General features: G+C 42.2%; 1 protein-coding gene and 1 long non-coding RNA gene across 2 annotated transcripts in view; one reads left to right on the forward strand and one right to left on the reverse strand.

Moving 5' to 3' along the window:
* pnpla7b (patatin-like phospholipase domain containing 7b) overlaps nucleotides 1-16949 on the reverse strand; it is a 46049-nt gene that overhangs the window by 3049 nt on the left and 26051 nt on the right. The window contains exons 21-34 of the mRNA XM_086030336.1: nucleotides 16531-16677; nucleotides 15763-15826; nucleotides 14788-14956; nucleotides 13161-13343; nucleotides 12833-12951; nucleotides 7723-7879; nucleotides 7470-7586; nucleotides 7231-7300; nucleotides 6537-6653; nucleotides 5338-5486; nucleotides 4990-5142; nucleotides 4790-4906; nucleotides 3207-3291; nucleotides 2984-3114 (exon numbers count right to left, since the gene is read on the reverse strand). Coding sequence (XP_085886462.1) covers nucleotides 2984-3114; nucleotides 3207-3291; nucleotides 4790-4906; nucleotides 4990-5142; nucleotides 5338-5486; nucleotides 6537-6653; nucleotides 7231-7300; nucleotides 7470-7586; nucleotides 7723-7879; nucleotides 12833-12951; nucleotides 13161-13343; nucleotides 14788-14956; nucleotides 15763-15826; nucleotides 16531-16677 — 1778 coding nt within the window. The remainder of the gene's footprint in view (nucleotides 1-2983; nucleotides 3115-3206; nucleotides 3292-4789; nucleotides 4907-4989; nucleotides 5143-5337; nucleotides 5487-6536; nucleotides 6654-7230; nucleotides 7301-7469; nucleotides 7587-7722; nucleotides 7880-12832; nucleotides 12952-13160; nucleotides 13344-14787; nucleotides 14957-15762; nucleotides 15827-16530; nucleotides 16678-16949) is intronic.
* Nucleotides 6570-8910, forward strand: LOC147147969 (uncharacterized). The gene is made up of 3 exons (XR_015086770.1): nucleotides 6570-6606; nucleotides 7776-7945; nucleotides 8184-8910. It is a non-coding gene; the product is annotated as an uncharacterized LOC147147969 (long non-coding RNA).

Consider the following 16949-nt stretch of genomic DNA (forward strand, 5'->3'; position numbering starts at 1 on the left):
GGACATCTCTACTAATGCCCACTTCAACATATCAAAAGGATGAACCTTTCTGTGGCTGATTTACTGTATATGAGAATGAGGAAATGTGGAAGTCAGCAGAGCTACATAGATTTAGGCTGGGACGAGCCCACACTGCTTCTTTGCTTAAAAAATAAAAAAAAAAACACTGCTTCTTTGCTTTTAAAAAAAAACTGCTTCTTTGCTGATCCTAGGACGGGCAAGGCATTGAACACCAGTTAGGATATTTACAGAGACTAAAGTGGGAATGAGTAAACGTGCACATTTATTTGGATGAGGAATGTGCCCAGTTTTTCGACTTACAACGCGCCGTCCAATTTGGAAGGTAACAGCCGAAATGGCACGTTCCAATGCGGCCACACTCGGCTGTGCAGTCAGCCTGGCTGGAACTTTTTGTTCGCTGTTCGATGAGGGCTTTCGTCACTCTCAAGCCGCTTCACTTAGGCAAAAGGTGGCGGCTGCAAGCAAGCAAGCAGGGACACCGCACGCGACTGCTTGCGAGGCGACATGAAGACACAGGCTCACCTTCACCTCCACACGCTGGGCGGACAGTAAGGAGCTAAAGTTGCTGTGCTAACGCCTTTTGTTTTAATGGACTGATGCTAGTTGTTGCTATTAGCCGTCCCAATCCTACCTTTAGCCGGGGAGGGAAGAGGGGGGCGTAAAGCTCCAATCTGCTTGCTGCTGCTGCTGCAAGCCTCGGTCTCACTCCTGACAGTTGACACGAGTTTAGCGTAGCTAAATGTCCGAAATATAACCAGTCGGGGTTCGTGTGCGCATTCATGCTCTTGTCCGCTTCAGCTTGTGAAAGTGGATGAGCAATCGCCACAGCATTTTTGATTTTGTGGAGGTGATCATGATGAGATCACGTTTTATGTCAATAAATCCAAACTATTGTGAAGAACACTTTTATACTTTCACAGGTTGAAGTGGACAAGAGTTGTAATGTGCATTTTGGTGGCGATCGGTCGCCGTTTTAGACAACAGATCTGTCAAAGCGAGCAATATTACCACGCATGCCTTCTTCGTGTGACGTAGACCACTGAGACCGAAAACATAACATAAGCCACGCCCCAAAAGGGGACGGGGAAATTTGACGTAAATCTAATCACAAAAAAAGACGTTTATAAAAAAAGTTTATCAGATCATAGCCAGTCAGTTGAAGGATTTGTTCAATATTAGCATCAGGCTGGTAATTACTGACTCTAGATGGATGGCTGAATATTATCCATATATTGATCAGACGGTAATTGCGTTACACATTTTTCGACATCACACACAAACCATCACATCACACACAAACCTCTAAATGTCCTCTAAAAGCAGTCATAATCAATAGAAAGGGAAGAAATAAAACAATTTGTGTCTTGTATAACACACACACACACTAACGGGCCTTCACATCACTGCACGCATACAGCTTTGTCTAATGTAATGGAATGTGGCTTTGAGAGATATCTGACGGAGCTAGAAGTCCTTGTGACCAAGGATGTCTCCAGGCCAGACGACCTGGTCCTTGAAGTGATTAACCATAGATGGAGAAGATCAGAACCAACGTTTTTGATTAGACGTATCTGACAAGCACAAACACTATATATGTGGGGGTTGCGTCTTAGACAGCGCCCTTTTCTCACTTCGCCCCCATGGGTGTGAGTTTTCGTGAGGTAAGAAAAGAAGCCCAGATCTGACTTTGTCTGTTTCCTGTATTTCAGAGATTGAAAGAAATGGACGAGCAAATTCAATCAACTTGTGTGAGTCTTGATTTACATTGGATGCTTTCTTGAAAGATTAAACGAACACGCGTTGGAAAATGGTTGTGGTTTGTGAACTAACAATTGAGCTTACATCCCAAGTGAGTGACCTGATGACATGTTCCAACACAGTCCCTCAGGATTTGAGGCTTTTTCTAGCCTCAAAACAGTCCTGCCCTACAGTCCCTCCAGGATTTCGCGAAGGGGGGCGGGTGGACAGAGGAACAATGCCTCCGATCGAAAAATGGATATATACAGGCAGCTGACAATGGAAGACTTCTTTTCAGAGTTAAAAGCTACAAAGAATTTGCCATCAGCTGATCAAAATAACAATGACTCTCAGAGCATGCTTATATCTACTTCTTTTCTCCTGTGGCTCTCTGACACATGAGGGGTGGGGGGCGGGGCGATACTGTCGATCCAAAGAATTACGCGATTCTTTGAGGAGTATTTCCCCCTTTGGATTGACTGGGCCAAACCAGAGGTTCTACTCTCTGTTAAACAATATGGTGTGTATCGTTTTGTGGGCTTCCAATCTCCCATACCCCCCAAAAAATATGCTTCTAGGGATCGAAGTTAAAGCACAGTCAGAAGCGCACAGGTACGCACAGACATTAATGCGCCTGTATATAGCACAATGTTCATACATTTTTTGTAAATAGTAAATAGAATATACATTGTTTTTTGCCATCAAAATTGCTTTTTTTTTTAGAATTTCATTTTTAATAAGAAAAGTACTGTTTATATATTTGAGGTGTCATAAAAGCCCAAAATATTGGTGTCAAAGTTGAAGTTTTACTTGAAATAAGTCTTTTCACAAAACCCTCCTTTTTCTGTTTTTTTCCAGAAACAGGATTTTCAGTGAAACATGCCGATGTTCTACTGCAGATTACTGAAGAATGCTAGAAATAAACATTTTTTTCTGGTGAAAGAAGGGAGCCTTATCTGTCTTTTGGTAGGTCCCATGTCTATATAGCCATAAAACATAATATTCTGTGGGCCTTCAAAGATGGGTCAAAATCCTCGAAAATGGCTGACACTCGAGCTTAGCTGCGCTACGAGTGGCTGGCATTTCATGAGTTAATCAAGTTTGACATCAGTTTAAAAGCCAAACTTGTAACCAAGGAGAAAGAAAATCCTAACTGTATGCAAACGGCAAAAATGACATTTGAATTTCACTGGCAATGTGAGTTGACTCGTGTAGTACGACATACCGTTTCAGCAGTGTCGACTGTCTCCTCTCCCTCTGTGTATTCGCCGCCAGGCATGAACGTCTCAAAGTCGGAAAGAGGACTTTCTACTGCCTCCTCATCATAGTCAGTCTGGTAATCTTCTGATAGCTCCTCTGAAAGACAACAAATTTGTTTCACAGTTCATTTAAATTGTGGTCTTCCAAGATTACTAAATGTATTTAAAAGAAGAATTGAAAAATCAGACCTTCAATTAATGCAGTCTTGACAGGCTCGATTCGTGACACAATCTCGGCCAGGTCAGTGAAGGAGGCATTTGGACATGTGACCACCTAGCAGACAAAAACTAGATCAGCTTCTGTTCTCATTTCATTTCTTTGTCAATAGAAACCCACCCACCTATCTCTTTTCTATACAATTGGTGCTCATCTGGGCCGCAGGTGACCCGGAGACTATTGCAGCTGACAAACAAGTTTTATTATTATGTGCAAAGTAACCCCCGTGAAGCCTAACACACTTTTCCAAAATTCTCTGCCATGCCCTCATGCACTCCTGGAAGGACTCTTCCTGATGTCTTCCTTTTCTTTTTTTTTTTTTTCTTTTTCTAATTATCTATTTATTTTTTATTATATATATATATTTTTTAATGTTTTGCTTTGAATGTTTTACACCACTTTGAGTTGCATTTTTATGTATGAAAAGTGCTATATAAATAAAATGTGATTGATTGATTGATGTGATTGATTGATGTGACTAATGGTCAAACGGACCACATAAATCACAGTTTGGATAGGTCACGGATTTTAAGTCACAGATCGGATCGTTTTTTTGGATCAGTTAAAATAAAAAATAAAACTGCCGTAACGTCGAAAACGGAAGTTAAGTTAGCCGTTACGCCACCATGTGGGCCAACTTCAAAGTAAAAGTCCACTAAGGCTATTGCATTGGCATCAATGACTCAACGTATTATTTGGTAAACTTTATCTTCAAGTTAGCCTTTCCGGAGGCGGAGTGTTCGTTGAGTATGTTTGCAAAATGCTCTTGTACACGTGATTTACGTCATCTTGAGGGTTTTCAACTTCCACTGCTGAATGCGGACTTATCCTGTTGCCTTAAGGGGGAAGTCTACGCAAACATATTTTCTTAAAGAATATGTTCTATGCAAGCCCACTTGTTGAAACAGAACATTCTAATAAATATTGCGTTTGTGGAATCCACTCGTTTTAAGCCATCTCTGGGGGCGGCCATTTTGTCTTCTGTCGACTGAAAATGACATCACAACTGCTCACAACGACCAATCACGGCCCAGATTCAGAAAACAGGTCAGACTTGATTGGTCGGTGTGAGCAGTTGTGGTGTCATTTTCAGTCGACGGAAGACAGAATGACCGCCCCCAGAGAACGCCAAAAATGATGGCATTTTGGTGCCTGACTTATATTCCACAAACGCAAAATGAATCAGAATGCCGTGGTTCAACTAGTGGGCCTGCTGGGAACATATTCCTGAAAAAAATGTTTGGGTTGACTTCCACTTTAATGTGAATGCGCAGTTTTTTTCACCAACCATTCTGCAGATCGTGCCCGTCCCGAACCGCGATGCTTGATCCTGACCGATCACGGATCAAAGATGATTCGTTCAACTGCACCACAAGCGTGTACAGGTACGCAAATGCGCGTCGTGACGCAAATGACGGTACGCATCAGTGATTTCTGTTGCGCATGCGTACCAGTTATGTAAACCCCTGCTTATATTGTTGTATGCCATCTTATTGTACTGTAGCTTGTACACTGTATCTTAGCATAAACACACACACATACAAACGGTGCTCACATGACTACTTTTGGTCTTATGGAACTCCTCCTGATGTCTGTCTTTAAGCATGCTGTCCACCACACTACTCCGCCGCCAAACGTCAAACAGTGTCTTCCCATGCTGGTATCCCACTTCCTGTAGCATGATAGAAGATGAGCGTGTGATTTTTCAGTCCATCAATGAAAGAGCCAGGAGCAATGGAGGACAATAATACTTACAGCAATTTCATCAAACTTGCCAAACTCCAGTGTGCCATAGCGGTCGATGGGAGGACGGATGTACTCGCAGTACTCACTGTCCTTAACCAACTCCAGTTGCCGGACGCAACAAACATAAGCAAGCCGGGTTTGGATCTCTGCCATATTCAGGACCTGGAAGAAGAGGTTAAGAGGTAAGCAAATCTCATACATAAAAAAAAGGTTGAGAACTAATAATATAGAGCATATGGAGTGGCCAGTATAAACATTATGTGACAGAAGTCGCACGGTAATGTTTTGCATCTACACACCACCTCAATGGATTTGACACAAAGCACCAAAATGAACGGCATTGGAATAATATACTACCTTAACTTTCTCAGCTAGAGGGTTGAATCGTTTCCACAGAAGCCACCACCCATTCAGAGAATCACCATAGTTGGTCAAGTTTGTTTCATCTCGACTTCCAACATCCACAGCAATCACAACTTTGGCACCCATGGAGCGAGCCACATCAGCTGGAAACAAATATAAGACAAGGATACTTTTCGACTTTAACTGATTGTGGATGGACAGAAAAAAAAAATGTTTGGGTTGACTTCCGCTTTAAGTTTTGATGACAAATTCAGTATTCTAAACTGAAAGTTAGACCTTCATGTATGGAGAAGATTAATTGCAAGAGTCTGGGCAAGATACAAATTTCATTTTTTCAACCTTCCATGTCAAAATTTGGTAAATGTCTTTTTTTTTTTTCTCACAAATCTATACTATTGGTCAGTCCATATATGTGGGTGTTATTTTTACAAATTAATGATCAATCTAAAGTGATGAAAACTTGCTCTCTTTGTTGATGCAAGGTTAATGGTTGAACAAACATGAGGTTTTCGGGGTCTCCTGAAAAGTGATGATTTTGGAGGCACGGGGATTCCGAATGACGCCGGCGTTTTACTGTATACACTGTAATATGCTGACAAACCATCTCATTGTAATACAGAAAGGAAAACACAACACTGCATAGCACAAAGACACGAAAAAAGAATCACAAAAAGTAGAAATGTGAACATGGGACCTTTTTTTCTCCAGGAAAATTGTACAGGCAACACTGTAAGAATTCCAGTGTAGTCTTTCTGATTCCTTTGGGGATCACATTCTCATCCACATCACACCAATTATCTTCACTTTCTACAAGCTATTAAAGAAAACTGGTTGGTCTAACACAAGGGTCTTCAATCCTGCTCCTTGAGGGCCGGCGTCTTGCCTGTTTTCCTCTCTCTCCCTGCTACACCAAACACCTGATTCAAATGATCAGGATCGTTATCCAGCTTCTGTAGACTTTGCTGATATCTAATCAGTTGAATCTGACGTGTTGTAGCAGGGAGAGATAAGAAAACAGGCAGGACAGCGGCCCCCGAGGAATAGGTTTGAAGACCCCTGGTCTCACATATTATGACAACTTGTTCAGTCATTTTGCATGTTAAGACTTATATGATGAACTAATGCCAAAATGTTGTTGGGTGTGAGACAATTCAACAGTGTGATGTTGTTATCCTATTTATGATTGGTCTTACCAGGCAGATTATTGATGTAACCCCCATCCATCAGTAGGTGTCCATCTTTGGGATCACAAAGAGGGGGAAGGTAACCAGACAGTGACATACTGGCACGGACATAACGCCACAGTGAACCTGGCAGGAAATGCAGAGTTTATTAAAGTGGAAGTCAACCCAAACATATTTGTTTCAAGAATATGTTCCCAGCAGGCCCACTAGTTGAAACACGGCAGTCTGATTAATTTTTCGTTTGTGGAATATAATATAAGTTAAGCAGCAAAATGCACTTGCTTTTAGCCATCTCTGCGGGCGGCCATTTTGTCTTCTGTCAACTGAAAATGACATCAACAACGACCAATCACGGCTGTCCTGTTTACCGAATCTGAGCCGTGATTGGTCGTTGTGAGCAGTTGTGACGTTATTTTCAGTCGACAGACGTGACAAAATGGCCGCCCCCCCAGAGATGGCTAAAAACAAGTGGATTAACACTTATTCCACAAATGCAATATCTATCAGAACGACCTGTTTCAACTAGTGGGCTTGCATAGAACATATTCTTGAAAAAAATATGTTTGCGTTGACTTCTGCTTTAAGTCAAGAATTTCAATTTTTAGTGCATGCCACATCAATATTGTCACTTCACACCATATTTGTTTTACGGAGCAAGTGGGGTGGGGGCGAGGGTTGAGGGGGATTTTAGATTTAGATTTACCATCAGTGTGAACTCTCATTGAGGAAGCTGTGATATCTGTTGTAATGTTGAAGTACGGTAGCCACAAGTCCTGGAAGGTGAGGAGTGATAACAGCAGTATTTGTTAAATTGTTACATATTTTAGCAGGCTACAAATGTTGTAACCTATGTTTTGATGAGTCAGGATCTCAATGCAAAGCTTTGTGTGCAGATTCAAGAGTTTGCAATATTTTTGCTGTATTGCATCATTGCAACCATACCTCTATTTGTTTGCCTTTGAAAACGGAGCTAATGCCAGAGTTAAAGGAAGCCCCAGAAAACATGGAAGTCACAGGGTAGGTTAGATCCACAATCTTCTTAAAGAGAGATGTCATATCCTGAAAAAAAGAATGAAAATGCAGCAAAAATGAAAACATTTGCATTGACTAGTAGAAGATTAGTGAGCAACAAGACCAACAACTACAAAAAAGTTATTCTGAGATACTGTATTTGTTTGAATGTTCGAGAACCTACCATGGCCCATTCACGAGCCCTAACCCTCATTCGACTGTTGCTTTTCTCCTCAGCATACAATGCCCCCATGAAGGACCCGATGGAGGTACCACCGACAATGTCCACGGGGATCCCAGCCTCATTCAGTGCCCGAATAATACCAACCTGGGAGCAACCCCTGAAAAGGACACCACAAGTGAAGCAAGAGTACTCACTCACATCGAGGGCACAGATCCCCACCAGGGTAGAACTAATCTACGATCTATTTGCCAGATATCTGAAAAGAAGTTAGAAGTTTGAAAGAAATTCCAGATCTGCATGAAAATTTAATTACAGCCAATAAAAATGCAACTAATTAAAACCTGTACGGATATTAGACAGAGACATTATTCCCAATCACAACCTGTCCAAACAGGACAAAGGCCTCAAGGGCTTCAAAAATGTGAGCTACTCTGAGCTACTATTCGGTGTTTCGGCACAAGCCCACAGGAAGGAGGATCCATGTTGCCTCTTGAGGCTGTGCCTGGCTGGCCCCATGGATGCGGGACCAACCACCAGGTGCTCATCATCCAGCCCCGCACCCAGCCCGGGATCCCGCTCCACCTTAGCTCCTAAGATCACTAGAATACGAAACGCTCCCCACCCTAAGGGAGCGGCTCGAGGACGAGGATATACACAAGCAGTTAAAAAATAACGTTCTGGTTGGTGGTACCAAATAGAATGTAATACTTAACGACACATTTATATCCCTTGTACTGGAAACCGCACACAAAACAACTTTCAAACAATGATAAAAAGGCAACTAAACACACGATGTTTTGGTTTTAATGTTATGGTGCATGTCTCTGGTGAGTGCTGAGAGGTATGCAGTCCATACCTTGTTAAAGCTTCAGGGCATGCCGGAGTAAAGAAAAGAAATAGATCAGTTAGAGTAGAAACAACTGAACCCGCACAAGCATTTATTTGCATCAAAATGAAATATAAAACATGTAATAATAGCTTTTTCACTATATGAAGGTTTTCTTGGGCTATATAAACCATCATGCATTGACTACCTGGTGAAATGAAAGCCAAGTCCTGAAGATTATCATAGTGGTACCAAAATCAATCTATGTGATTCTGAATATCATCAATCAACAACTTTTCTTTTTCATGATCAAAAGTGTGGGGTGTTTTGGCCAGTATCCAGCCTGTTTTGCATCTCTCCCTACCTGAACACGTTTGATACAAATAATCACAATCGTTATCAGGCTTGTGCAAAGCTTGGTGATGAGCGGATCATTTGAATCAGGTGTGTTGCAGGCAAGGAGGGATGGAAAACAGGCTGGATACTGGCCCTTGAGGACCGGACTTGAGCACCCCTGCTCTAGAGGGTTTAAGTCTGAAGACTGACTTAGCCAGTTTAAAACCTTCCACTTATTTCCCCTGATGAACTCCTATGTACTGTATGTGTGTTTTGGGTCAAAATCTTGCAATTGCTTTAGTTTGCGTCTTCCTTGGTGTATTCACGTCCTTGGTTTAATAAACTCTTGTCAAATTACAACATTTGATGAGTCTGCTATAGGATCCAAGATTTGGCATTTATGCCTCATTACAAGTACCTGTTCGATGCTAGTTACTTACGACAACTGTGGTTTCGTTCTTCTTCAGGACATTCCAATTGCTACACTGGCTATGTCCAACATTCGTGCAATGGCTCTGATTCATTTTTTTCATCTCTCAGCTTCACAACTGCTTGGTTTTCACCCATACACAGCTTTTTGTTTTTTGCACTGGCGACATTTATAAACTAGCACAAATACATACAAGTATATATTTATAACTAGTATAAATGCAGAGGTGGTCATTTTAGTAATATTGGTGGTCCGTCATTAGTTTTTGTGACAAACTGAATTGTAATCGTCAGTTCGGCAGTTAGTCCGTTGGTCCGTCAGTTGGTCCCCCTAAAAATCGTCAGAAAAATGGGCGTCGGCCAGTGACGGACGTGCGGTCCGTCAGTGAGCGACGCGGTTAGTGAAGATTACACTGATGGATGACAACCCCCTTCCGTCATTTGTCAGTCCATCCATCCATCCATTATCTCCCGCTTATCCGAAGTCGGGTCGCGGAGGCAGCAGTTTCAGCAGGGAAGCCCAGACTTCCCTCTCCCCAACAACATCTTCCAGCTCTTCCGTCATTCGTCAGTCCGTCATTTTTTAAAGAAGTGCCATCATTCGTCAATCGTCAGCAAAACGGGCGTCCATCAGTAATGAACCGTCTGATGAATGCCCACCTCTGTATGAATGTCGTCTTCAGAGGCAAAGCCCAAGTCTGAAATTGCGGTAGACATACATCCATTCATCCATTTTTTAGTACCGCTTATCCTTATTAGGGTTACAGATGTGCTGGAGCCCACCCCATCTGACTTCACGTGAGAGAGACGAGGTATATTCTGGACTGGCTGCCAGCCAATCGTAGGGCAAATAATATGCTATAGTCCTGGTCTTGTTTCGCTGCAAAATAATAGTTCGTCTGTGTTCTTCTTAAAACGTAATTTTACTTGCCAGTGTGGCCTTTCAGCACCTCACTTCCGGTGTTACACGGCCAATCGGGCGCATTGATAATTTGACACGTCTGAAAAAATGCACGGATTGGCTGACATGTGACATTTCTCCCGCAGAGCTATGTAAATAAGAGCCAGCCGCGTACGCTCGGAGCTAGAGTACATGATCTTCCGATTAAAGAAAAACAGATATGTCACGTGGCGTGCTGTCTCCTGGTGGGGTGCAATGTCCATGTTTAAGACTTCCACTTCGGCCGACTTCCACCCCTTGCTTTGGACAACACATCAGACATAAGTTGCCTTCCAAATGTAAGCACAGAAAAAGAAACAAACAAGGCGGTTATTTTATTTTTTTTTACTTGGCTTTTTCTTTACCTGTTGCCTTTATTCAGTGTTCCTACGTTTCTGACTTGATAAGCAAAGAAATCAGTGTCAGTAGACAGCAGAGCTAGGCACCTGACCCTTTTTTCCTCTGTCCGCGACCTGGGTATCCTTCCATCCTCGTCCTTATACATAAAAATGATCATCCTCTGACCCCATCCATCCTCGTACTTTTAAAGCGCTTCCGTCCTTACATTCTGCCCCCCTGCCGCCCCCCCCAAAAAAGCGTCCGTGCAGGACATTATTTGAAGCTCATTAGCTGGCTAATTTCCTATGCACATCCACTTAGCGGCTGGGAGTATCGCGAGTGGATTGAATTGCTTACAACTGTTTAATTAAGACAGCGTTTTAGCTGCCAGCAACCACCGTCCGATGTGATGATGAAGATGATGATGATGACGTGGCGCAAGCCAGGGGACATCATGAGAATATTCAAGATTGTGTAATAACACAATACTAATAGGTTTTGGTGCACGCTTTCAACTTTGATTGCGTTATTTCGCAAAAAACAAAAAATTTGCGCAAAATAAGGCAATGTTATCTTAGGAGGAGAACGAACATCTTCCACTTCCGGGTCATAGCTTTCAATGTTTTTTTTCCTCCCTCGGCAGTGAAATGGGCATCCACTAGAGGGCGGACTATGTCTGTGAGAACAATAATGCAGGAGGGAATGCACATAAGAAAGAGCACTCCAGTGTTCCAAGGCAGTCTTGCTTTTTAAACAACCCCAACAACACTTCAGCCAGGACTTGACCCGGTTAGTGACGATAAGAGGGACAGACGAAAACCTATCTATGTCCTTGCTTAGTCCTTCTTTTTTAAAAGAGTTCTCATCCTCCATCCGGCCGTCCATAAAATCTGCGTCCGTCCGGGACAGACGGACCGTTGCCTACCTGGGACAAAATGCCCAGCTCTGCTAGACAGTATCACATTTCAAATGCAAAAAATCTGAAATATGAGACTGTAAAATTAGTGACTAGACTGTGTACCGTGAACTTTCCAGCAAAACAGTGAGGCTTGTTGCAGTGTGGCACTCTAAAAACAGTTGGGTTAAAAATAACACAATTTTGGGTCGAAAATGGACCGATCCACGACTTGAGTCAATTTGACCATACTTGAAAAGTTGGGATTTTTGTACAAAACAACCCCAAAAACTTGGGGTGTTTTGTACAAAACAACGCAAGAAGGATTGGATCAAATTGGATCAAATTGATCCAATTAGTGGATCGGTCCATTTTTGACCCATAATTGTGTTATTTTTAACCCAGCTGTTTTAGGGTGTGTGAGCTTTCCCACAAGATTGCAAGAAATATCATACTGAGATGTCAATACCGTGATAAAACTTGATATTGTTACTTGATATTGTTACAGCAGGATTGTCTGATGAAATGTAATTTTGGCCCGCAACAGGATTGTGAAGAAAATGTTCTGTTTTACACAAAGTGAGCAATACGGTGTGTGTGGAGGGCTCATTTGAACGTGGTGATGGAAGGATTACAATCGACAATCTAGGTACCAATTGTATATGTGTATGCAATGGCTCTTTGCGGTAACACAGTCAAAATTGTGGCTCTTTGCCTTTGGGTGGTTGTCCACCCCTGGTATAGACAAACAACTATTCACACTGACATTCATACCTAAGGACAGTTAATTTTCCTGACTGGTGCAAGTCCGGGGTGGCAAGCGACATACAGTAAAGCTCTGTAGAGGACGGTTTGGCCGAGTGTTGGTAACTTTGCAGATGCGAGCAAGCCAGCGTATTTAACAAAAGAGCGGTTTGCGCCGTTGTGGGCATGAACACACGGCTTGATTGGCCGTCAATGAAAGCGGCCCTTGAAATGAGGCGCAATGACAGATTCGCATGGAGACATCGCTGTGCGGGAAAGCGATCCGTGCATGACATGGGGCATTGTCACTGCTCTTGCACAAAGTAAGCGGGTTTCCTAGTTATATACTTGAACTTAAATACGTGGCTACCTCATGTATCTATCCCCACCCCCGTCCGGGTTGCCCATCCACGAGTCTGTGCAGGGAAAAACTGTATCGACAATGGATGGTTAGAAGGAGAAACAAATTCACTTAAACAACTTATCAATTTCAAATCATCCGTCACATGAAATGTTGTGCTGTATATATTTGTGAGGGTATCCAACTATGCCTATGCTATAATGGAGTGTTTGCATTTGGATTATCTAAAAGCCACAGTACCTGGCACCTCCTCCACCTAGCACAACAGCGATGCTGTTTCCTGTTAGAATCCTGGCCAGGCGGGAGAAGTCAGAGTGACGATCCGGACACTTTTCAAACACACGTTGGTACAGCTCTCTCTATGTTCACAAAGAAAACAGACAAGACTCAAACAATTCATACGCACACACAGAAAGACAAAACACTGGAAGTGCGGCAAATCCATTTCTCTAAAAAGATCAATTAGAAAAGTGTCAACTAATCTATTGAACAGAAGTGTTAATATCTAAGTCCTTGTATAAATAAATGTGACTTGACTTGTGCCAGTGTTGGTGTGTACTTGAAGTACCAATTTAGCCAAACTCCTCCTGGAGAAAACTCTGCGAGGACAAGACAAGTGATGGTGTCTGGAGATCCAGCTCCTCATGTTCAGCCACTCAGCGGTCCCTTTGGGTGGCGGACCATCCTCCCTGTGCAGCAATACCAATTGCTTCTGGGCCCTGACGGCGCTGCTCTCCAACATTTGCTCCAACTACAGCGAGACAAGCAATGGAAATATATTCTCATGTAGGTATGTAATTCATTCATTTTTGGAATATTTTCTTTGATTTTTTTTTTTTTGGGGGGGGGGGCGGCAGCCTCTGCTTTTTTTATGGAAAACAACAGTATATCCTGCTTATTCAAGAATTTCTGGGGTTTAAAAATAATAAAATGTACACAATACACAAAACGCATATACACATAACTACTGTATATTGTATATATAGGTGGTTCTCACAAAGTGTGGTCCAACAGGACGGTCAAACACTGACTGACCCAACCCACGTCGAGTCATTATTTTCTTCCCTTTACAATCAATCACCAGATTTCACTGCTTCCAATATTGCAGACATACTGCAGGGATAAGATACACAACTTAACTGAGATTTGTGCTGTTAGTGCGTGAATGTATTTTTGAGTGGTGAAAAATAGCTGTCGCGGCCACTTCCTCTTTGTGACATGCCAAAACATCCATGTAATTAGGGGGTCCTTTATACCCTTAAAATGCATTAGCTTCAAAAACTGCTGTTACCAATAAACTGGCAGAAGGTCAGTGCAATAATACCGTTTAATCGAGTCCCACACTCGCAATAATGTGATAATACGTTGCTAGAAAAAACAATGGTTTAGGTTTGTTACCTCGTTTCCACAAAGTGACACTCATGATCTACTACTGTACTGTATTGTATTTCCACCGGAATGACTTTAGTAAGTTGAACCAGAGGTTCCATTGAATTTGATGCAAAATACGATGTTAACAACTTTTTTTTTTTTTTTTTTAATTCTATGGCAAAGACGTAAGCTCCATGTCAAGTGTGGGGTTCTTTTTCTTGCTCATGCATGTTCAATAAAATAGATCAATCATTTTTTTTCACACTAGTTGCACGCACTATTTCTTTATTCATCATGCGGAGTTCATACAGAGGGCGGGGCCAACTGAGCAGGCATCCACCTGGGAGGCGGCATTGATGCCGCCCGCGCCCCCCAATTACCCGGCTCGATGTCGATGTATTAGGTGCCCGTTGACTGATTAATAATAGGTTTGTGCATGTTTAAGGGGCATCCTGCTCGGATAGAGCGGGTATTTACTTCGAGAAAGGTCCGTCCACCTCCCAAATATGAAAATAATTCTGGTTATTTATAACTAATGCCAGCCTGAGTTATGCAATTGACAATAATACAAAAAAAACCCGACTGCCTATTTTGCCAAGAGACTGTAGCTGTTCAACGATTTTCCAGTGCCAGCTCAAGTAATTCGATATCAAGAGGCACTACCAGACGCAAAACCACAAGGTGACTGAGAACGAATACCGTGAAAAATGAAAGCAAGTGGAAGCCGAATGGTCGGCCCCCGCACATTTTCACCTCAGCACATCAGGCCCTCTTTGCAAAAAGTTTCAACAAGCCTGAGGTACAGTATGTACGGTATAACAGACCTCTCCCACTGTTGGCTCCTGTTCACCCAGTCCCACAATAATGATGCAATCTGCCTGGCGGATGCAGCGCTGCGTCCAAGGAGTAAGGCCGGGGTCAGATTGATAAAGGACAATGCGGTGGATGTCTTCCTGCTGCCCGAGCCAACTGGACAGACGGTACTCATGGACACTTTAAAGGAAAGGAACAAAATTCAAGTTTACTGCTTGCAACGTGATGGAATCTCTTGTCTTCTATGAGATTTAGAGTTGTTTTTTTGGCACAAACGCAGGTTTATTGCATTTCTACATTTAGTTCAGATCATTTTGCCTGACCCTGTACAATGCTGCATTTTTTATACAGTGTCTACTGTGGAAGGTTCCCGTCATCATAAATAACTGTCCAGAGGAGCGATCACAATAATCATGACATGACTGGATATTTTTTTTAACTCTGCACTTTGTTAATTTTTTCTATTCTGCTTTATTATGAATAGCTGGCCAGAGAAGAGATCACTCCTCGAGCCAGTTATTAATTCATGATAACCTCTATCTAGCACAAGAGAAATAAACCGGGGAAAGAAAACAACAACCTCAGATCTTTTGGTTGTGCACGAGCACAATGTACGTCACGGGTAGTAATGCAATCGTTTTTCTGGCCATTGAACTCTCATTACAGCCACCTTGCACAATTGAAATAAACAGAAAGCGACATGGCTTAATTGGGTGATGTTAAACCTAAGCAGGCTGAAACTTGAATGTATAAAGCGTTGTGTGAGCATGGACCAAAAGAAGAAGGAGAGGGAATCTTGGTCAAGTCTGGCACGGTTCGTGCTGCCTAGTGTACGTATGCCCTTCCTTAGTTAGGCTGCGACAGGACTAAACTGGTGGCAGGCTTCCCTCACCCCCTCACAGGCTCTTAACAATCCCCTTTCCTGCTTATGCATGTTCACCAACTGCCATTACTTCTCTGTCAATTGTTACACTTGGCTGTTGTACCTGTCCAAAGCAGCAGAGCCCAGGCGCTGTTTAATAATGTCACTTGTCAGGAGTAATGTAGGCCCTATGGAAAAAACAAGGATAGATAGATAAAACGGCAGCTGCGGCAGTCTGAGCAGGGAGGCCCAGATTTCAGGATCAGTTAATATGCTGTATTTTGTTTTGTTTGTTCATTGTTTGTTCATTAAAATTGAACTTTAATCAAATACATTTTGTTGCGGAACTATACTTGAAATATGATAGAGATAAATTGTTTCCTTTGCCTCATTTTCTTACATGTTGAAATTATTTTTTAGGTTTTCATACCATATATTTTCAAATTCTTGGACTTGTACGATTGCTGTACCTTTCTAGGTTTTATAGACTATGGGGATGTGGAAAACATTGATATGTATCAATAAATTGTCAAAATTATCTACAGAGAGGTGGCCCGAGTGGAAAAACGGTGTAATTTGAGTTAGCAATGCAAAAAGCACAATTGCAATGGCTCTAAACCTCATTACGACCATTGTTGTTGATCCATCCTCTGTTGGATCTCTAATTATCTTTGTGCTGTCAGCGGGAAAATGTCATCGGAGACAAAAACCTAAAAATCCACTGCAGTAAGTTAGTTTATATTTTGGATTTACTGTATTGATGTTTTTATTATACTCATTACAAAATGGGGAAAAGCCAAATGTGTATATAATCACTGAATTTTGTTTAACATTGTTTGTGTAAGAGTGTGCACAGAGACGTTTAACAGTGACTTATCATGGATGATCATACCGATAGCACTAAGTGCATGCTGCAGCTCCAAGGTGAAGGCCATGAGAGGAATCTCATCAGACACAGGCAGAATGGCCACAGTGGACAGGTTGGAGGCAGGATTCCCAGCATCCCACTTACTGTTTGGGCTGTGGAGGGGGAGACTCGCTAAAAGTCAAAAGAGGATTTCTCTTATCAAAAGCAAAAAAAAAAAAAAACATCTTCGGTATATTACTCTATGACGTATTTTAATCTAGGTCACACATAATCGGTTTGTTTTCTGAGCACTGACATAGAATCTTTGAGCAATGCACCACAACACCAACTGTTGGTGCTGTTGTTGTTGTTTTTGTTTGAAAAAAACAACAATTCTTTTGGAATTACTTGATTAGCTAATGTGCATGGAATCCGATGCATGAGTGTACTTCGGTTCTCTGTGT

This window comes from Filicampus tigris, chromosome 5, assembly GCF_054856515.1.
Source record: "Filicampus tigris isolate MCC_2025a chromosome 5, RoL_Ftig_1.0, whole genome shotgun sequence".
Taxonomy (NCBI): Eukaryota; Metazoa; Chordata; class Actinopteri; order Syngnathiformes; family Syngnathidae; genus Filicampus; species Filicampus tigris.